Source organism: Poecile atricapillus, chromosome 22, assembly GCF_030490865.1.
Source record: "Poecile atricapillus isolate bPoeAtr1 chromosome 22, bPoeAtr1.hap1, whole genome shotgun sequence".
Taxonomy (NCBI): Eukaryota; Metazoa; Chordata; class Aves; order Passeriformes; family Paridae; genus Poecile; species Poecile atricapillus.
In genome coordinates this window covers 7,626,400-7,647,971 of record NC_081270.1, presented here as the reverse complement: position 1 = coordinate 7,647,971, position 21,572 = coordinate 7,626,400, and the positions used below count along the sequence as shown (strand labels likewise).

At 60.3% G+C, this 21,572-nt stretch overlaps 3 protein-coding genes across 3 annotated transcripts; 1 reads left to right on the top strand and 2 right to left on the bottom strand.

Annotated features, from left to right (window-relative positions):
* Positions 1-989: 989 nt before the first annotated feature.
* HSPB7 (heat shock protein family B (small) member 7) lies at positions 990-2,133 on the bottom strand. The gene is made up of 3 exons (XM_058855226.1): positions 1,939-2,133; positions 1,719-1,852; positions 990-1,502 (listed from the first exon to the last, which is right to left on the bottom strand). Exons 1-3 carry the CDS (start codon positions 1,991-1,993, stop codon positions 1,317-1,319), a joined length of 375 nt encoding a protein of 124 aa, XP_058711209.1. The 5' UTR covers positions 1,994-2,133; the 3' UTR covers positions 990-1,316.
* A 150-nt stretch (positions 2,134-2,283) lies between these two features.
* On the top strand, positions 2,284-7,873 carry LOC131587379 (chloride channel protein ClC-Kb-like). The gene is made up of 18 exons (XM_058855195.1): positions 2,284-2,649; positions 2,733-2,861; positions 2,961-3,089; positions 3,186-3,325; positions 3,415-3,492; positions 3,580-3,658; positions 3,729-4,050; positions 4,119-4,220; positions 5,030-5,114; positions 5,199-5,360; positions 5,449-5,518; positions 5,946-6,056; positions 6,138-6,351; positions 6,432-6,565; positions 7,013-7,104; positions 7,184-7,267; positions 7,375-7,461; positions 7,685-7,873. Exons 1-18 carry the CDS (start codon positions 2,358-2,360, stop codon positions 7,721-7,723), a joined length of 2,349 nt encoding a protein of 782 aa, XP_058711178.1. The 5' UTR covers positions 2,284-2,357; the 3' UTR covers positions 7,724-7,873.
* A 1,262-nt stretch (positions 7,874-9,135) lies between these two features.
* On the bottom strand, positions 9,136-21,236 carry EPHA2 (EPH receptor A2). Its single transcript, XM_058855189.1, has 17 exons — positions 21,069-21,236; positions 18,248-18,315; positions 17,165-17,828; positions 16,505-16,660; positions 16,097-16,429; positions 15,796-15,920; positions 15,216-15,375; positions 15,031-15,130; positions 14,861-14,916; positions 14,657-14,782; positions 14,391-14,573; positions 13,793-13,854; positions 13,475-13,684; positions 12,539-12,688; positions 12,158-12,351; positions 11,725-11,880; positions 9,136-9,964 (listed from the first exon to the last, which is right to left on the bottom strand). Exons 1-17 carry the CDS (start codon positions 21,226-21,228, stop codon positions 9,859-9,861), a joined length of 3,009 nt encoding a protein of 1,002 aa, XP_058711172.1. The 5' UTR covers positions 21,229-21,236; the 3' UTR covers positions 9,136-9,858.
* Between the last annotated feature and the right edge of the window lie 336 nt (positions 21,237-21,572).

The following is a 21,572-nucleotide window of genomic DNA, read 5'->3' as shown; positions in this document are numbered from 1 at the left end:
TCCTGCCCGGAGCAGCTCCACTCACTGCTTTTAACCCTTCCTCCTGCGGGGAACAGTGCTCTGAGTGCCCAGAACAGCTCCACTTTTAACCCTTCCTCCTGCGGGAACAGTGCTCTGAGTGCCCAGAGCAGCTCCACTCACTGCTTTTAACCCTTCCTCCTGCGGGAACAGTGCCCTAAGTGCCCAGAGCAGCTCCACTTTTAACCCTTCCTCCTGCGGGAACGGTGCCCTGAGTGCCCAGAGCAGCTCCACTCACTGCTTTTAACCCTTCCTCCTGCGGGAACAGCGCTCTGAGTGCCTGGAGCAGCTCCACTCTCCGCTTTTAACCCTTCCTCCTGCGGGAACAGTGCCCTGAGTGCCTGGAGCAGCTCCACTCTCCACTTTTAACCCTTCCTCCTGCGGGAACAGTGCCCTGAGTGCCCGCAGCAGCTCCACTCTTCACTTTTAACCCTTCCTCCTGCGGGAACAGTGCCCTGAGTGCCCGCAGCCGAGCCTGGGACGCTGCCAGAGCTCTGATTGCAGTCACGAGTGGCTCGGGCACGGCCACAGCAGCCGTGTGTAGCCATAAACAGGCGGCCGGCGCTCGCTGTTGTGGGTGCACACACCGAGCCGAGCCCTCAGGGAGGTTCTGCCCTTCCCCGAGGAGAAACGCTCGGTTTTGGGGCCGTCATCCCGGCCTGTGCCATCCCCAGGGCGCTGGTGGGCGAGGGTGGGCGAGGGGAGGAGGGTTTGGTGCCCTTCCAGGTGGGTCGGCAGCCCGACAGCTGAGGGGATGGCTCAGAAATAGAGATCGGGGAAGAAATGAGTCACCCCGGGCTGGAAATAAACAGGGCAGCGGGCGCCCGAGCGGCTCCGGGTGCGGGATTCTGTCGGGATGGCAGAATATCCCTTTCCGAGACACCCCTGGGGTCTGAACACACACCCCTGCTGGTGGGTAAAGCATCAAGGAAATACAAAAAAACCCAACAAAACGGAGAAGGCGGCAGTCAGACGTTGCCAATAATTTATCCCAAGCTCTATATACAAAGACAGGCTCTGGCGGAGGGTTGGGAAGGGAAGCTGGCTCCCGGCAGGATTCTTGGCACGCTGGATCTCACCCCTCAACACGCGCCAGCTAAAAATTGCCGGAGCTGGGAGTCCCGTCCGGAATTTCTCCGGTGGGTGACGGGACACGATCACCGCAGGTCTGACCCCACTGCGGAGGGAGCGTTCCCATTCCCTACCCCACATCCCACCTCATTCCGAAATCACCCATTTAATTAGCGAGGGAGGGAAATGGGGGGTGCTGGGGAGGGGGAAAGGAGCCCCCCGAGCCCTCAGATCTTGATCTCAGTCCGGAAGGTTTGCTGGACGTGCTCCGAGTGCTTGGCCGGCCGGCGCTGAGCCCGGATCGTCAGCATCCCGTTATCCCCCAGCGAGGATGACACGGACGTGGGGTCCACATCTTCGGGCAGCTGGCACTTGTGGGTGAACGTGTTCATGACGGTGCCATCCGTGGCCAGCTGGGAGAGAAAAAGAAACGGGTGAAAAGAGGCGATTTTGGGGTGCGGAATAGGGACTCATTATTCCCTGCGGTCCCCGTTAATTAACGGTGAATTAAACGCCGCTGGGGTTGCGGCCGCAGCTGTTCGGGAATTGGGCGGGATCTGGGTGGTCCCCGCATCCCCCGGGGAGGATTTTGGGGTCCCCCGCTTTAGGGGTGAGCAGGGAGCACCCACCTTCTCTGCGTGCACCTCGATCTGGTTGTTGGAGGTGGTGACGATGATGTCCTCGGGCGCGAAGTCGCTGACATCCACCGTGAACTGATAGGTGTTCCCCAGGGTCTTCACCACGCCCGTGTTACCGGGGCGAGCTGCCCGACAGCGTTTGGGGGGGGTCACAGCCACGGCTTGCTGAGGATCCCCCCAAAAATACCCCCTGAGTGCGCCCCAAACTCACCTGGGAACCCCAAGGTCTCCCCGTGGGGCCGGACAAAGCTCCCGAAAAGCTCCATGGTGCCGGAGGGCGAGGATTTCACCTTCACCTTCACCCACTGCCTGCCACCACCTGCGACCCCCGGGGGCAAGAGCGGGACCCCCTTCCTCCTTCTCCTCCCGGCGAAGGCGACGCCGGATCGGTTATTTCGGGATATTTCGGCTTGACGAGCTTTTTAAAGCCTCGTTAAGGCTCCCGGCCGCCTGCCAGACCTCTCGTAAAACCGGCTAAATTTAGGTCTTGCGCCGGAGACGGTGGAAATTTTTCCCCTCTCCGTCCCCCCCCCGCTCCCCCCAGCTCAACGCCATGGAATGCAATGCCCATTATTAAGGAATAATCACGATAATTAATTAAAATACTTATTAAATCCTCCCCGCCGCGGGATGTACGTTGGGACTGGGGTGGAGGAAGGGGGAGGAAACCCGGCTCGCTCCGGCCCGAGCGGGTCCGTGGGATTCGTCAAGGTCGTTTTTAATGAGCTCGATCTCAGTCGGGCAGCGGAGCCCAGGCGGGAGCGCGGCTCGGGGGGTGCAGACCCCAAAAACACAAAAAACGAGCCTGGGATGGAGCGCCCCGGCCCCGAGGGGCTGCGGGGGGAAAAGGGGGAGGAGGAGAGGGTGCTGGTGTCGGAGCACAGCTGGAGACCCTGCCCCACCGCCCGGAGGAGGGTCCGAGGTGAGACCCCCACCCAAAAAGGGGGAGTCTGGGGGTGGGGGTGTTTTTTGGGGGGGTCAGCGCCCTGTTTTACCCCCTCGCAGGGTGCTTGGAGTGGGTGAAGCGGCAGCTGTTCCGCGTGGGGGAGGATTGGTACTTCCTCTTCATTCTGGGGGTCCTCATGGCCACCATCAGCTTCACCACCGACATCGTCGTCGCCAGGCTCCAAGCGGGTAAAAGAGGGGAGCCCGGGGGAGCGTCGGGGGGTTCACCCAGAATATGGAGGGGGGCTTTGGGGGGCTGCACCTCCCCTCCCGACACCTCTGCTCCAGCCCACATGTGGCTGTACCAAGAGATCGGGGACATCGCGGTGCTCAAGTACCTCTCGTGGACCCTGTACCCCACGGCCCTGGCCACCTTCTCCACCGGCTTCTCCCAGAGCATCACCCCGCACTCCGGAGGTGAGCCAGCTGCACCCCAACCTCCTGCCTCCCTAAAACACCCCCTCGCTAAAACGAGGGACCCCTCCAAGTTGGATCCCGCCCCCTCCACCCCAGGCTCCGGCATCCCGGAGCTGAAGACCATCCTGATGGGCGTGCTGCTGGAGGATTACCTGGCCATCCACAACTTCGGAGCCAAGGTGGTGGGGCTGACCTGCACCCTGTCGTGCGGCAGCACCGTGTTCCTTGGGAAAGTGGTGAGGGATCCCCTTCTGAGCCCCCAAACCCCCGGTGGTTTCAGCTGGAGCCAGGCTGGGGGGGATGCTCAGCCCCGTGTCCCCCCCAGGGTCCCTATGTCCACCTCTCCGCCATGGCCGCGGCGTATCTGGGGAAGATGAGGACCACGGTCACGAGGGAGTATGAGGTGGGGGTGCCACGCCCAAAAAATTAATGGAGGGATTTGATTTTACCCCCCAAAAAAAGCCGGGGTTTAATCCTCCTCACCCTACAGAACAAATTCAAGCAGCACGAGATGCTGGTGGCAGCTCAAGCTGTAGGGGTGGCCTCAGTCTTCGGCGCACCCATCAGCGGTGAGGACCCCCCTAATCCCACCCTGGGCCCCCCTAAACCTCGCCCTGATCCCTTTTCCCGTTTTTCCAGGGGTGCTTTTCAGCATCGAGGTGATGTCCCCCCACTTTGCCGTGCGGGATTACTGGCGCGGCTTTTTCGCCGCCACCTGCGGGGCCTTCATGTTCAAACTCCTGGCCGTGTTCAACAGAGACCAAGGCAAGGCAGGGCAGGCAGAACGTGCCCCCTCCTCCCCTTTACCCTCCCCCCGTGGCATTTTTGGGGTTCTCACCCCCAAACCCTCACCCTCATTCCTGTCCCCGCTCCCAGAAACCATCGCTGCTGTTTTCAAGAGCGACCTCAAGATTGATTTTCCCTTTGACCTCCTGGAGACCTTCTTTTTCCTGATTTTGGGGTACGGAGGGTGTGTTTTTGGGGTGCTGTCCGTGCCCTGCCCGTGCCCTACCTGCCCTCTCCTCACAGGACCATCTGTGGGCTCGTGGCCTGTGCTTACCTCTTCTGCCAGCGCTGCTTGATGGTGGCCGTGAGGAGGAACCGGCTGACAGCCAAGCTCTTGGCCACCGAGTCCGTACTGGGCGTCCGTCCATCTGTCTGTCTGCACCCTCTGTGTCCATGCCATGCACGCCCTGCGTGTCCCTGTGTCCTTTCCCTACAGCCCGGCTGTCTGTCCGTCCCTGTGTCCGTCCCTGTGTCCGTCCCTGTGTCTGTCCCTGTGTCCGTCCCTGTGTCCGTCCCTGTGTCCGTCCCTGTGTCCGTCCCTGTGTCTGTCCCTGTGTCTGTCCCTGTGTCCGTGCCTGTGTCCGTCCCTACAGCCCGGCTGTCTGCGTGTCCCTGTCTGTCCCTGTGTCCGTCCCTGTGTCCGTCCCTGGGTCCGTCCCTGGGTCTGTCCCTGTGTCTGTCCCTGTGTCTGTCCCTGTGTCTGTCCCTGTGTCCCCTCCCCATACCCTGCCCATCCACTCTGAGTGTCCCTGTGTCCTTTCCCTACAGCCCGGCTGTCTGTGTGTCCCTGTCTGTCCCTGTGTCTGTCCCTGTGTCTGTCCCTGTGTCCGTCCCTGTGTCCCCTCCCCATACCCTGCCCATCCACTCTGAGTGTCCGTATGTCCTCCCCGTGCCCTCTGGCCGTCCGTGCATCCCCTTCATCCACCCCACACACCCCCACACGTCCCTCTGTCCCCTCCCTGCACCCCAAGTGTCCCCATATCCCCCCCCACTGCTCACCCCACTCCATCCACCCTGGGTGGCCACCCTGTCCCTCCCATTGGCCCTGGGTACCCCCATGTCCCCCCTAACCCCCCCACCCCGGCTGTCCTGGGTCCCCCTGTCCCTCTGTCCGTCCGTTCCCACGTGTCCAGCTGCCCGTGTCCCCCCTGCAGCAAACCCCTGTACACGGTGCTGGTGGTGCTGCTCCTCGCTTCCATCACCTTCCCCCCCGGCCTGGGGCAGTTCATGGCCTCCAGGGTGAGTGGGGACACCTGGGGGCTCCCTGGGGACCCCAAAACCTCCCAGCGGGGGCTCAGGGTGTCCGTTTGTCCGTCCGTGCAGCTCACCATGAAGGAATATCTCACCTCCCTCTTCGACAACCGCACCTGGGGCTCGCTGGCCCCCAACGCCTCGGGGGTGGCCGAGCCCTGGGGGCTCTGGCAGGAGTGGGCCCATCCCTCTGCCACCATCTATGGCACCTTGACCTTCTTCCTGCTCATGAAGGTGACCTTGTCCCCCCCCCAGCCTCAGGGTGGGCCCCCCAAGGTGGTGGCCCCATGGGGTGACCCCCCCGTGTCCGCTGCCCCCCCAGTTCTGGATGCTGACCCTGGCCACCACCCTGCCCCTGCCAGCCGGGTACTTCATGCCCATCTTCATCTACGGTGAGGAGGGGGCTGGGGGGACCTGGGGGGGACAGCCAGGGGAGGGGGGGACATGGGGAGGGACATCCAGGGGAGGGGGGACATGGGGAGGGACAGCCAGGGGAGGGGAGGGGACACAGGGAGGGACAGCCAGGGGAGGGGACACAGGGAGGGACAGCCAGGGGAGGGGACACAGGGAGGGACAGCCAGGGGAGGGGGGACATGGGGAGGGACAGCCAGGGGAGGGGACACAGGGAGGGACAGCCAGGAGAGGGGTGCAGGGGGTTCCTTCAGCCCTCGGAGTGGGGATATCCAGGCCTGGAGGGGGGCACATCCAGCCTGGGGGTACAGGGGTACACCCAGCTCCAGGAGGGGGGTTACCTCTACCACCACCATTTCCTGGGGGGCCCCTGGGGTCTCCCCACCTTCCCTCCTCCCCCGATTTTAGGAGCAGCCATTGGGCGCCTGATGGGGGAGGTGGTGGCCCTGCTCTTCCCACGGGGGCTCCATTCAGAGGGACCCCCACGGCCCATTATTCCTGCTGGCTACGCCCTGGCTGGTGAGTCTGGGGGACTGGGGGACACCCCCACGGGCAGGGGGACACCCCCCCTGTCCCCTGACCCCCCCGTGCCCCTGCCAGGCGCAGCCGCGTTCTCGGGCTCGGTGACGCACTCGGTGTCCACGGCCCTGCTGGTGTGTGAGGCCACCGGGCACCTGGGCCACGTCCTGCCCACCGTGCTGGCCGTGATGGTGGCCAACGCCATCACCCAGAAGAACCAACCGTCCTTCTACGACGCCACCATCATCGTCAAGAAGCTGCCCTACCTGCCCCCCATCCGCAGCCGGCACATCGCGTGAGCCCCCGCCCCAGAACCCACCTCTGGCGGGCATTCCCCAGGAAACGACGGCAACTTGGGGCTTTTGTGCTCACCAGCTCCTACCAAGTGGCGGTGGAGGAGTTCATGGAGCGCCGGGTGGTGGCCTTGGCCAAGGGGGACGGCTTCCAGGAGGTGCTGGTGGCCTTGGACGCCTCTGCCGATGCAGAGTACCCCGTGGTGGAGAGCACAGGTGGGATGTGGGGTCTGGGGGGGTCACTGTCACCACTCCCTGGCCCTGTGGTGGCCCTTCTGTGTCTCCTCATGCTGTCCCCATGGTGTCCCCCCAGTGCCCACTGGATGTTCCCGTGCTCTGTCCACACCACGCCCACGCTGTCCCTACGGGGAGCTCCTGCAGTGTCCCCACCCCGCTCTCACGGGGTCCTGTGACACTCCCAGCCTGTCCCGTGTCCTCATGTTGAGCCCTCAGTATTGCCACGGTGCCACCTCAGTGTTCCTGTGCCATCCCCACGGTGTCCCTGCACTGCTCCAGAGCTGTCCCCATCCCCTTTGGTGTCCCCATGTTGTCCCCTCGATATTCCCACTCTGTCCCTGTACTGTCCTCACACCCTCATCCCGCTGTCCCCTTGGTGTCCCCAGCACCTCTCCCTGGTGTCCCCACACTGTCCCCTCTTTCCAGGGTCCCCCACTCTGGTGGGCACCATCAGCAGGTCCCAGCTGGTCACCTTCCTCCAGAGCCACAAGCACCCCCAGGCCCCCCAGGGGGAGAAGGTAAATGGGGTGGGGGTTACCCTACCACACCCAAAAAGCTGCTTTTCCACCCCAAAATGAACACGTCACCTTCCTCAAGCTGGCCGCCGTGGGGACGCTCGGGGACGACTGCACCATCGAGCCCATCATGCTCCAGCTCTCCCCGTGGACCTCCTTGCATCAGGTTTGGGGCAGGAAATCGTGTCCTGGGAGCCCCCCAGGCCCGTGTCACACCGAGGGGACACGGCGGGGGTGGCTCTGTCCCCACGTGTCCCCGTGTCCCTTTCCCAGGCCTATCACCTCTTCCAGCTGCTGAAGCTGCAGAGAGTCTTTGTCACCCGCTCTGGGGAGCTGGTGGGGGCCGTGAGCAGGACAGAGGTGAGAGGGGAGAGAATGGGATGGAAAAAGGGAACTGGAAAGGGGGGAAAAGGAGAAGGAAAAATTGGGGGAGAGTCCCCTTCCACTTCCCCTGTCCCCTTCCACCTCCTCCGTCCCCTTCCACTTCCCCTGTCCCCTTCCACTTCCCCTGTCCCCTTCCACCTCCCCTGTCCCCTTCCACCTCCCCTGTCCCCTTCCACCTCCCCTGTCCCCTCTATTCCAGCTGCGGAGAGCGATCGAGGACCTCGCTGACCCCAAGTGATGTTTTGGGACCCCGGGGGCACCCCCATGGAAACGGGGGTGTCCTGACCCCCCCAGATGGTGTGGGGGGTGTGGGCTGGGGGCTCTGCCAGCAGAGCCTGCTGTGCATTAAATGCCTGTTTGCATTAAATGCATAAACGCTTCCTCCTCCTCCTCCTCCTCCTCCTCCAGCCCCGCCGGTTTCTGCTGGGGGGGAGTCGCCCCCTCCCAAACCCAACAACAACAACAACGCTTAAAACCGCCCAAATCACCCCAAAAGTGCCCAGGACACGCGCTGAGGTGCCCCAGTCTCTGCACCACCCCTCTCTGCCCCACTCTGAAATTACCAGCACATAATTGTCCTTATTTTAATTACTGTGATTAATGATGGGGTGGGTGTTTAGTGACCCCCGAATCCGGGGGGAGTAGGGAGGCAGAGCCCCCCCCCACACTCCGGTGACCCCCGGACCGGGGCACAGCGGGTTTGGGCGCTAACAAAGCCCTAATTAAGCCCGCGGGGTTAATTAGGCGCGGCAGGGCAGGTTGGGCAGGGCGTGCATGCCCGGGCCAGGCACAGGGCGGGTGAAGCGGGGTCAGAGCCAGGGAGACACCCCAAAAGTGGGGCAGGAGCTGGGCTGGGCTCCAGGGAGGAGCGAGGGGAGCGGCCCCCCAAAAACCCCGCTGTCCCCGTGCCTCAGTTTCCCCGTGGGGGCAATAATGGGGGTCAGAAGCCCCAGCCCGGGGTGTCCCCCCCAGCCCGGGGTGTCCCCCCCAGCCCGGGGTGTCCCCCCCAGTCTGGACTTTGAGCCACCACCAGAGCAGAGACCAAAAAACTCGTGACACCCAAAACGCCCCCAAAATGTGGCGAAACCCCCCCAAAACCGCGGCTGTGGCAGCGCGGTGTCGGTGCCGCCCGTCCCTCATTATGGTTTGGGGCAGAAAAAAAATCTCCAAATCCCCTTTTTCCGCAGTTTTTCCTACCCAGTCATTTGCAGGCTCCGGGCAGCCGGCGAGGCCGGGCTTTGGCTTCGGGGAGCGGCCGGGGATGGAGAGGCCAAATTCCTGCTGGGTTTTGCTGGGGAAAGAGGCCCCGGATGGGAAACACTCCCAGAGCCCTGTGAAAACCCTTCAGATCCATGATAACCCCCTAAAAAGGTGTCAACCCCTGAAGAAAGCGTCTTTAACTTGTTTAAACGACCTTAAAAAACCGTTTTAAACCCATTTAAAGCCCCATTAAAACCCCTAAACCCCCTCGCTTTTAAAACTCTTTAACACCCCAAAAAATCCCTAAATAAACCCCTTAAAAAACATTAAGCTCCCTTAAAAAATAACTTTAAACCCCTTTAAAGTCCCTAACCCCCCCTTACAAACCCTGATAACTCCTTAAAAAAATCTTAAAATGTCTAAAACCCCCCAAAACTTTAAACCCTCCCTTAACTCCCCCTTAATGCCCCACAAACCCTTTAAAAATCCTAAAACACCTTAAAAAACCCCTTTAAAACCCTCTTAAAAATGCCTTTTAAACCCCTAAAATCCAGGGGAAAACTCCTCTCTACGCCTCTCAAAGTCCCTCAATCTCTGTGAACCAGTAGGAAAACACAATATTCTAGAAAACCAAAAAGCACATATATTTATTCAAAACCCCACAAAAATCCCCATAAATCCATGAAAAAAGGGGGAAAATAAAAATCCCTTTTTTTTTTTTTTTTAAATTTCCCCCTTTTTTTTTCTCTCCCAAACCTGACACAACCTTTAATTCTTTGCAATAAATATACAAAAATAGAATAAATTAGGTTTAAAAAATACAAGGCAACACTGGCAGATCAGCCTTAAAAGGGGAACAAAACCACCCAAAAAACCCAGTGGGAAAGGAATAAATAGGGAGGAAAAAAAGTAAAAATAAATCAGTTTTGGGACTGAGCCCTTTTTTTCTTGAAATGTGGGGGGGAAAGGAAGAAGAAAAATCCCTCCCCCAGCTCCAAACGAGCTTGAAATTCCATTTTTTTTTAGAGGGGAGGGAAGTGGCAGCACCCGTTTCATCCCCAGGCGTGGGGACAGAATCGATAACAGTACAAAAACCCTCAATAATTACAGAGACAATAAATAAACCCCTCGGGGAGGAGGGGGGGTCTTCACGCGGCGTTCTGGGGGTGGGGGTCAGCCCGGGGCCCCCCCGGCCGCTGCCTGCTCCTGCAGCCCCAGCAGGCTGTAGGCGATGCGCTTCTGGTGGCCCGGCAGGCGCACCCCGATCCGCTTGATGTCCCTGGGAAAACGGGGAAGAGGGAGTTGGGATCAACGGGAACGGGGCTGGGAGGGGCTGGAGACACAGCCCAGGATTGGGGGGGCCCCAGGAGCAGCGTCCTGGGGGTGGGGAGGGATGGGAGGGTGGACACGGCTCATCCCAAGGGATGGATGATGGATAATGGATGGATGGATGATGGATGAATGATGGATGGATGGATGGATGGATGATGGATGGATGATGGATGATGGATGATGGATGGATGATGGATGATGGATGGATGGATGATGGATGGATGATGGATGGATGGATGGATGGATGATGGATAATGGATGGATGATGGATGATGGATGGATGGATGGATGATGGATGGATGGATGATGGATGGATGATGGATGGATGATGGATGATGGATGGATGGATGGATGATGGATGGATGATGGATGGATGGATGATGGATGGATGATGGATGATGGATGGATGATGGATGGATGGATGATGGATGGATGGATGGATGGATGATGGATGGATGATGGATGGATGGATGATGGATGGATGATGGATGGATGGATGGATGGATGATGGATGGATGATGGATGGATGATGGATGGATGATGGATGATGGATGATGGATGGATGATGGATGGATGGATGATGGATGGATGATGGATGGATGATGGATGGATGATGGATGGATGGATGATGGATGGATGATGGATGGATGATGGATGGATGATGGATGATGGATGGATGATGGATGGATGGATGATGGATGGATGATGGATGGATGATGGATGGATGATGGATGGATGATGGATGGATGGATGGATGATGGATGGATGATGGATGGATGATGGATGGATGATGGATGGATGGATGATGGATGATGGATGATGGATGATGGATGGATGGATGATGGATGGATGATGGATGGATGATGGATGATGGATGGATGGATGATGGATGGATGGATGGATGATGGATGGATGGATGGATGGATGATGGATGGATGATGGATGGATGATGGATGGATGGATGGATGATGGATGGATGGATGGATGGATGATGGATGGATGATGGATGGATGATGGATGGATGGATGATGGATGGATGGATGATGGATGATGGATGATGGATGATGGATGGATGGATGATGGATGATGGATGGATGGATGATGGATGATGGATGATGGATGATGGATGGATGGATGATGGATGGATGGATGATGGATGGATGATGGATGGATGATGGATGATGGATGGATGATGGATGATGGATGGATGATGGATGATTGATGGATGGATGGATGATGGATGGATGATGGATGGATGATGGATGGATGATGGATGGATGATGGATGATGGATGGATGATGGATGGATGATGGATGATGGATGGATGATGGATGGATGGATGATGGATGGATGGATGATGGATGGATGGATGGGTGGATGATGGATGGATGATGGATGGATGGGTGGATGGATGGACACGGCTCATCCCAAGGGACGGATGGATGGACACGGCTCATCCTGGGGGATGGACAGACTGACACAGCTCATTCTGACCGATGGATGGATGGACACAGCTCATCCCAAGGGATGGACAGACTGACACAGCTCATCCCAGCCTCTCCAGCCAAGGAACATCTAATTTTATCCCATCCCTCGGGCCACCAAGGCCACGGAAGTGGTTTCCGTTCCCAGCACATCCCAGTCCCGCGGGAGCTGGAGGGGCCAGGCTGGGAACATCCATGGGACAGCACAGGGACAGGGACTCACTCGCCGGTCATCTGCAGGACCTTCTCGATGGTGCTGTAGCCCGAGGCCATGAAGGTCTCGGTGTACTGGGGCATCCGGATGGACTCCAGCCACTCCGGGACCGAGCGGAACGGGACGCCCTCGGAGCCGCTGGTGCTGGGCAGCCGGATGGACACGCTGCAGAGACGGACGGAAAAACGGTGTAAAAATAGAAACAGGCAAAAAAACAAACAGTGAAAAGCAGAATCTGGGGAAATGATGTGGAAACAGAAGGGTGAAAAGATGATGCAGAAATCAAACTTTGCAAAAAACTATGTGGGAATGGAAGGAGGTAAAAAAATAACGCGCAAATGGAAGGTGCAAAAAATATGGAGAAAGGTGAGGGCACAAAAATATTGGAGAAATGAAACCCTCTTCTCACCCCCCACCCCATCCTGGTGCTCCCCACACCCACCGGGGGTCGAAATCTGCCAGTGCCTTGAGGGACTCAGGGGCCCGGATGAGTTTGTCGAGGATGCTGACGATGTCGGTGAACTTGGGGCGCCGGCTGCGCTCCTGCTGCCAGCACTGCATCATCAGCTGGTAGATGGCCGAGGGACAGTCCAGCGGCGCCGGGAGGCGGAAACCCTCGTTGATGGCCTTCATCACCTGTGAGGAGGAGGAGGATCAGGGATGGTCCCCCAGAGAAGGTGTTCATTAACAGAAGCCCAGGATGGTTTGGGTTGGAAGGACCTCAAAGCTCGTCTCATTCCAGCCCCTGCCCTGGGCAGGGACACCTCCCGCTCTCCCAGGTTGATCCCAGCCTTGTCCCAGCTGGCCCTGGCTGTGCACCCACCTCGTGGTTGGAGAGCTCCCAGTAGGGCCGCTCGCCGTAGGACATCACCTCCCACATGACGATGCCGTAGCTCCAGACGTCGCTGGCTGAGGTGAACTTGCGGTAGGAGATGGCTTCGGGTGCTGTCCATCGGATTGGGATCTTCCCGCCCTACAGCAACACTGGGGTCAACCCTGCGTCCCCAGAAAGCCACCTCACCTTGTTCCACCACCCCAACACCGTGATGGACAATCACCCACCGTGTTTCACCACCCCAACACCGTGATGGACAATCAGCCACCGTGTTCCACCACCCCAACACCGTGATGGACAATCAGCCACCGTGTTCCACCACCCCAACACCGTGATGGACAATCAGCCACCGTGTTCCACCACCCCAACACCGTGATGGACAATCAGCCACCACATTCAACCACCCCAACACCGTGATGGACAATCCCCCACCGTGTTCCACCACCCCAACACCGTGATGGACAATCACCCACCGTGTTCCACCACCCCAACACCGTGATGGACAATCAGCCACTGCATTCAACACCTCCAACACCGTGATGGACAATCAGCCACCGTGTTCCACCACCCCAACACCGTGATGGACAATCACCCACCACATTCAACCCCTCCAACACCGTGATGGACAATCACCCACCACATTCAACCACCCCAACACCGTGATGGACAATCACCCACCGTGTTCCACCACCCCAACACCGTGATGGACAATCAGCCACCGTGTTCCACCACCCCAACACCGTGATGGACAATCAGCCACCGTGTTCCACCACCCCAACACCGTGATGGACAATCACCCACCGTGTTCCACCACCCCAACACCGTGATGGACAATCAGCCACAGTGTTCAACCCCCCAACAGAACCAAGCACTCCCTGGCCTTGGCCAGCCCCTCCCTGGCTCCCTGGCCGCAGTGACACTCACACTGGTGGTGTAGGTGGCCTCAGGGTCATCCTCCAGCACCCTCGAGAGCCCGAAATCAGACACTTTGCACACCAGGTTGCTGTTCACCAGGATGTTCCTGGCGGCCAGGTCGCGATGGACGTAGTTCATGTTTGCCAAGTACTTCATGCCAGCGGCGATGCCCCTCAGCATCCCCACCAGCTGGATGACGCCAAATTCACCCTCTTTTTCCTGGGAAAAGGGGAGAATCCAGCCTGGAATCCACCTGTTGTCCCACCTCCCGTGGTGGGTGTTGGAGGTTCCATCACCCCGTGGTTGTTGCCACCACGTGTCACCTACCCGCAGGAATTTGTCCAGCGCCCCGTTCTCCATGTACTCTGTGATGATCATGAAGGGCTTGTCTGTACAGAAAGACCCCAAAACAGGTAAAAACCCCAAAAAATATTCCTCCAAGCCCCCCCAAAAAGTCACCCCCATAAAATCTCTAAACCTCCCACAAGCCCTCCCAAAATCCTTTAACCCCCAAATGCCCAATGCCCCTCAAAAAAACTCAACCCCCCAAAACAACTCCAACCCCTCAAAAACAACCAGAAACTCCAACCACCCCCAAAACCCCAAACCCTTCCAATTCTCTCCAAAACAATAAAAATGTTTAAAACCCCTTACAGACCCCAATAAACCCCAACAGCCAAAACCCTAAATAACTCCCCCAACTCCTCCAAAAATCCCCTAAGCTCCCCATAAAACCTCCCAAATAAACCTGAATTCCCTCCCCAAAAAAATCCCCGACCTCATCCCCCAAAAACACCCAAATCCCCCAAATTCCCCTTTGTGTCATTGCTCAAAACAGCCTATTTTTAATATCAGTTTTTTGAGGCGTTTTGCTGGGAAATCGGGGTGTTTTTTTGGGAGGGGACAGGATGGAGAGGCCACTCACACTTGGAGACGACGCCCTCAAGGCGGATGATGTTGGGGTGGCAGAACTGCCCCATGATGGTGGCCTCGCTCAGGAAGTCCACGCGCTGCTTCTCGGTGTAGCCCACCTTCAACGTCTTGATGGCCACCAGCACCTCCTTCCTGCCGCGCTTCAGGGTGCCCTTGTACACCTCCCCAAATTCACCTGCTCCCAAGAACGTGGGGTGCCCTCAGACCCCCTGCCCCACCCCGATTTCGGGGTGTCTCTGGGGGGACAAAGCCACCTACCGGCGCCGATGACCTTCTGGCGGGTGATGAAGGACGGGGGGATCTCGGTGGTGAACTTGAGCATGGCTTGGTTGGGGTCTTCGTAGGTGTGGGGGTCAACGTAGGTCTTGAGGGGCTTCAGCTGGTCTGTGGGGGTCAAGGAGGGGGTCACCACGCCTGTGACCCCCCGCCCGTCCCCGCTGTCCCCACTGTCCCCTGCCTCACCTGACTTGGAGAAGTAGACGTCCTCGGCGGATTGGCGCGGCCGTGACCTCCTCCTCCTGTGGAAAAACAAGGTTTTGTCCCAAAAAATCGTCCCTCGCCCACACTCGGTGGTGGGACAATGACATTTTGGGGTTTTTTTTGGGGGGTCTGGGTGGGGCTTGTCCCCTTACCGCCGGAGGACGTAGAGGAGAGCGGCCAAGAGCAGGACAACAAAGACGATGCCGGCGACGCTGCCGGTGATGACGGCGGTGGATGCCATGGCCTCGGAATCTGCGGGGACATCCAGGTGAGGTCCCTGCAGGAGCCCCCTGGAGCCCCCACCCCGCGCTCCCGACACCCCCCGGCCCCTCCTCACCCTCGGGCAGCGTCTCGAACTCGTGCTGGGGGCTGAAGGCCCCGTGGCCGTCGGCGGTGAGAGCCTGGACACGAACCACGTAGGCGGTGGCTGGGGACAGCTTGGGCAGGGTGACCGAGGTGCCCTCGCAGCGCAGCACCGAGTAGCTGTTCTCGTCCACCTGGGGACACGGCAGGGTGACACCGGCGTGACACACAGGGAGGGGTGGCCAGGGTGGGGCAAAGAGGGAGGTGATGTGGGGGAGGTGACATGGATGGGGCAGGGATGGAGGTGACATGGACAGAGGGATGAACATGGGAGGGACACGGACGGAGGTGACGTGGATGGAGGGGTGACATGGATGGGGAGGGGACACACATGGGGCAGGGATGGAGGTGACAGGGATGGGGAGGTGACAGGGATGGGGACAAGGATGGATGTGGCATGGATGGGGGGATGACATGGATGGAGATGCATTGATGGAGGTGACACAGCTGGGGGCAAGGATGGAGGTGACAGATGGAGGTGACACAGATGGAGGTGACACAGATGGAGGTGACACAGATGGAGGGGTGGGTTTGGGGGTGTCAGCCTGGGTCACCTTCTTGCTGTAGGTGACCTCGTACTTCCAGACCCGGCTCTGCTGCCGCAGTGGCACCGTCCAGGACAGGACCAGGCTGGTGGCCGTCCGTCCATCCAGGCTCACTGATGTCACCCGGGGGGGCTCTGCCGTGGGGACACAGAGGGACGTGACTGAGGTGTCCCCAGAGGGTCCCCAACACCAAGGAGGTGTCCCCATGGGAGATGGGAAAATCACAGAGGTGTTCCTGTGGGGGACAGTGACACCGCAGATGTGTCCCCAGCACGGAGGGCAGGTGTGAGAGCTGCAGGTGTCCCCTCACCTGTCTGGTTGACGCTGATGGTGGCGCTGGCCACGCTGCGCTGGTGGCTGTAGGGGGACACCCCGTTCCGGGCCTCCACGGTGAAGGTGTAGTTGACGTGCGGCTCCAGGTCGGTGACGGTGACCTCCGTCCCCGCGAGCCCCCGGGGGGGCTGTGAGAAGCGGAGCCCCCCGTCGCAGGGCCGGCACTCGCCGCTCTCGGGCCAGCACTGCTCGCAGCTGATGCTGTAGGTGACGTCCTCGCGGCCACCGGGGTCAGCGGGGGGGGCCCAGCGCAGCTGCACCGCAGCCCCCAGCCCCAGGGCTGTGACAGCCTGGGGGGGCGAGGGGGGACCTGCGGGGGACACAGGGCGGGGTCAGGGCGGTGCCTGTCACCTCAGTGAGTCCCCCCCATCCACAGGTGACTTACGGGTGCAGGGATGCTCCGCGGGGTCCTCGGGGGCCCGGTAAAATCCCTCCTCACACGGGCAGGCGGCGGCGGCGGCCGGGGCGGGCAGGGTGTGGGGGGGACAGGGCTGGCAGCCCCCCGAGGACACCGCGGCCTTGAAGGTGCCGGGGGGACACGCTGGGGGGGACACGCAAAGTGACACCGGTGAGACCCCAAATCCGCTGGATCGGCGCCTGGAAGCACCCCCCAAGCTCCCAGAGAGGTGGAATTCCCAAATGGGGAATTTTAGGGTATTTGATCGTATTTATTATATTCTGCTTTATTGGGATTCCCCTGGCCCACCCTTCACCTGTCTGAGCTCTCCCACCCTCACTGAATGTGGCTCCCACTGGTGAGGTGGAAAGGTGAGGCTCCAGGACTGGGAATTTTGGAGCCAAAACCTCATTTCTCCAACTCCAAACGTGGGGATTTTTAGGGCATTTCACCTCATTTTTGCAGTCACTGCCCCACCCTTCTCCAGCTGAGCCCTTCCACACTCACTGCACTCAAGGCTGAGGATCCAGGATTGGGAATAACGGGGCCAAACCCCCACTCCTCTTCCCTCCCACTCCACCCCGGGCACGCCCCAGGCTGGCCCATCCTCGGACACCCCTCGCTGCCTCAGTTTACCCCTCTCCATACCTTGGCAGGCGTCTCCCAGGCTCTGGAAGCCGGCGCGGCACAGGCACTCCCCGATGGGCACGAGCCACTCGCCGTCGGCGTTGCAGTGCAGGGCCGGCGCCTGCTCGGCCACCGCCTCGGCCACGCACGAGCCCCGCACCTCGGCCAGCGTCTGCGAGTCGGCGCCGGCCACGGTCTCGGGGAACCGCGCCATGCCCCGCACCACGGCCGGGCAGCGCTTGTAGTAGACGCGCACGGAGAGCAGCGCCACGCAGGCGCCCAGGTCCTGGAAGGCCAGGTAGAAACCTTTCCTGTGGAGCGGCCCCACCGAGCGCACCTCCACGTTGAGCTTCACGTTGCGGGCGGTGAAATCCTCCTGGACGGTGATCTCGTCCGGGGCGATGGTGTCGATCTTCCTGAACTGCCGCTTCTGGAAGTTGGTGCCGTAATCCACGTCCGACTCGGCGTAGTAGAGGTTGAAGGTCTCCTTGCAGGAGCCGCCGCCGGCCGTGGGGAAGCTGTTGCAGTCGCGCACGGTGAACTGCAGCTCGATGAAGATGCGCTGGGCCACGCCGCGGTAGATCCAGTTGGTGCGGAGCCAGTTCTCCTGCTCGCCCTCCAGGACGTTGCACACGGAGTACATGTAGATCAGGGAGTCGTTGAGGACGTTCTGCAGCTGGTCCCACTGTCCCCGGAGACAGAAACGCGGCTATGGGGGGAAACTGAGGCACGGTCCCCTGTCCCCATCCCCACGGAGGTCCCCAACCCCATGGATGTCCCCGTGTCCATCCCCACGGGTGTTCTGGTCCCACGGAGGGCCCCATCCCAATCCCAGTGGAGGTCTCCAACCCCACGGGTGTCGCTGTCCCCATGCCCATGGAGGTCCTCACGCCTGGGGCAGGTTCCTGTGGAGGTCCCTCCCAATGGATGCTCTTGTCCCCATTCCCATGGGTGCCCCCATGCCTGTCCCCATGGATGTCTCTATTCCCATGGATATCCTCATCCCCACTCCTGTCAAGGTCCCCAAAGATGTCCCCATCCCCACTGAGCTCCTCCACAGCTGTCCCCGTTCCCCATCCCACTGCTGGATCTGTGGGTGCTCACCCCTTTTCCGTAGGGCTGGGTGAGCCAGCCCAGCTCCCCATGGGCCTTGGCAAAGTCCAGCAGCACCACTGCAGGAGAGGAGAGAGGACAGGGATGTCAGGAGATGCCACCAGCACCCGTGGACAGCCCCAGGACCTGCAGGTGCCACCAACACACCCCTTCGGCCCTTGGATGTCCATCCCCCAGGACCCACGGACAGCCCCATGGAAGTCCTCAGGATGTGCAAACACTCCTGGGACCCACAGATGTCCCTGAAATTCACGGATGTCCCGGGCACCCACGGATATCCCGGGCACCCACGGATGCCAGGAGGTTCCACAGATGCTCTGAAGACCCCTGGGTACCCCCACGGATCCTCCTCGTTCCCACAGACATCCCCAGAGCCGCAGGCAGTCCCGGGCCCCAGCCGGGTCCCCTGACCCCCGGATCCCCCCAGTGCCGGCAGGTCCCGCTGTCAGAAGCCCCCGGGGCCGCCCCCAGAGGCGGGGGAGCCGCAGGGCCCGGCGGTTCCTGCCCTGGCACGCCGAGGGCGGTGGCCGGATCCAGCGCCGGGAGAGGAAGAGGAGGAAGAGGAGCCCGGGGAGGGAGCGGGGCCCCCCCGGTGAATCACCCCCCAGGAATGTGCCCGGACGCCCGGATTCAGCGAGGTGGGTCCGGCGGGACGGGGGCGATTTCGGGGCGGAGGGACCCCCCCAGCTCCCCCGGCTGAGCACGGACGAGCTCGAGGCACCTCCGAGCCCGGAGGGGACCCCAAACCTGCCCGGGGGGACCCCAAACCTGCCCGGGGGGACCCCAAACCTGCCCGGGGGGAGCCGGGGGGCTGCAGCGTCCCCCCCGCGCCGTGCCCGGGCTCAGGAAGGATGCCGGGGCGGATATCCCGGTTTTCCTGAGGCTGGAAATCCCCCCCGCCAGCCTCCGGAGAGCGGAAAGCGGCGGGAGCCGGGGCCGGAGCGGGCGGGGGTTCCCTGCGGGTGCCCCCGGGGGTGGCTCCGGGGACAATCCCGGGGCTGGAGCTCCCGGGACAGCGCCGGGGCCGCAGCACCGTCCCGGGAGCCACCTGCACCCACCGCCACCACCATCATCATCATCATCAAATTCCCCGTCGCCTTCGTCACCCGGCTCGGTCGCCACCACCTCCAGTGCCACCGTGAATGTGGCCACCAAGCCCCAGAGCCACCCCCGCGCTCCGGAGCCGCGTCCCGCTGCCATTCCCGGCTGCATCCATGCCCTGTCCCCTGTCCCCTGCCCTAACCCCGATCCCAATCCGTGTCCCGAGCCGAGCCCCATCCCGTTCCCAAAGTGAACCCCAATCCCATCCCCTCCGTTCCCATTCCCAAAGTGAACCCCAATCCCATCCCCTCCGTTCCCATTCCCAAAGTGAACCCCAATCCCATCCCCTCCGTTCCCATTCCCCTCCCCATCCCAATCCCATCCCCTCCGTTCCCATTCCCCTCCCCATCCCAATCCCACTGCCACCTCAGCCTTCATGAAATCCCAACCCCAAAATGAATCTCATCCCCATCCTCACCCCAACCTCGTTCCCTCTCCAGTTTCAGTCTGAACCCCAAGAACAATCCCCAAATGGATCCCATCCCAATCCCAATCCCGCTCCATTCCCTCTTTCACCGCCTCCTCACCTCAGCTCACCCCAATTCCCACAGGATCTCACCGCAGGGAACCAATCCCCCCTAAATCCCCAAATCCCACCACTCTCCCTTTCCCTGCACCACTTTTAAAACCCCAAATCCCAATATTCCCTGCTGGGAAGCAGCACTTTGGGAACACACCCCAAATCCCACAGTGACCCCCTCTGCTGTCCCCCCGGCACTTCCAAAAATCCTCACTTTGGGATTTTTTACCCCATTTTTAGCTTTTGGGGAGTATTTTCCATTCCAGCCTCTTTATTTGCATTTGGGGCTGGATTCTTCCACTTTACCCTCGAAACTGATGGATTAAAAAACCCGTCAGAGTTTACAGAAACTTAATCTTAAAAAAATTAAATGTATATACAAAAAAGTGAATTTCCCCCTTTTTCTTTCGCCCAACCCTCCCAAACTAAACCCCAAAATCACCGGGGGAAGGGTTAGGAGGTGGAGGCCGAGACTCTGCTTGTTTTTTTTTCCCAGTAAATTTTTGGGATTTTCCTGACATTGTTTTCCAGCTCTCCGGCCGGATCCTACCCGGCCCTGCACCACCCATGGGAAACGCTCCAGTTTAAGGTGATTTTCCCCTTTTTGGGGGGTTTACTTTTTAATCCCCCCCACCCTCAAGCCTCTGCCAGCCTCCTCGGGGGCTTCCGGCAGGATCAGGCCCCGGCGCGTCAGTCGGACGCTCGGCATGGGAAAAGTTGCCCCAAACTCTCAGTTTTCCTCTTATTTTATCTTTTTTCCCTCTCCCCGTTTATTTTTTTCCTCTATTTCAGTTCTCTCCGTATTTTAGCCTCCCTCCCCTTGTATTTTTACCCCCCCACCACCTTTTTAACTCACTCCCCTTAAACTTTCACCCCTTAATTTAACTTTTCCCCTTTTAATTTCAACTTCTCCACACTCATCTCAACTTTTCCTCAAATTTTAACCCTTTCCCCCCCAAAACCCGCGCTCCAGCACTTGCGAATTCCCCACCGCACCCCAAACCGTGGGAGGGGGGGGAAGGTGGAACCCCCATCACCCTTCACCCCCAGAGCGCTCCCCACCCTCTCAGCTGCCCCCAAACCCCCCCAATTTACCCCAAAACCAGCCCAGCCTTGGGGGTACCCACAATAAAGGAGTTTTGGGGTGCTCCTTCCCAGCCCCCCCCAATAAAAGCGAAGTGTGGGGCTCACCTTCCTCGGCGGCCAGGGGGCTGAGGGCGGTGAGGAGGAGGAGGGTGAGGCTCGGGGGGCTGCCCGCCATGGCGGGGCGGTTTTTGGGGGGTCCCCACGAGCGGCGGCCCCGCGGGGAGTGCGGGGGGTGCGGGGCGCGCGCCCGCTCCTGTTCATTCATGCCCCGCTGACGTCACCGGCCACGCCCGCTCTTAAAGGCGCAGCAGCCGCTCCCAGTACGCACCAGTACGGAACTGGGAGGGCGCACGCCCCGGGGTGGGGTGGAGGGGAGGGGGTGTGGGGGCTCCCCACAAGGTGGGGAGCGGCCCTGGAGGGGGCTCGGGGGTTCCGCAGCACCGCGGGGAACCCCCCCGGGCCCGGGCACGAAGGGGTGAACGCGCCCCCCATGCCGCCCCCTCCCCTTTCATTCATGAATCGGCGTGGGAAGGGCGGGGGGGCGGCAGCCAATGGCTGCAGGGGGCGGGGCCGCGCCGTTACTACCGGCCACGCCCCCGCCCACCAGTT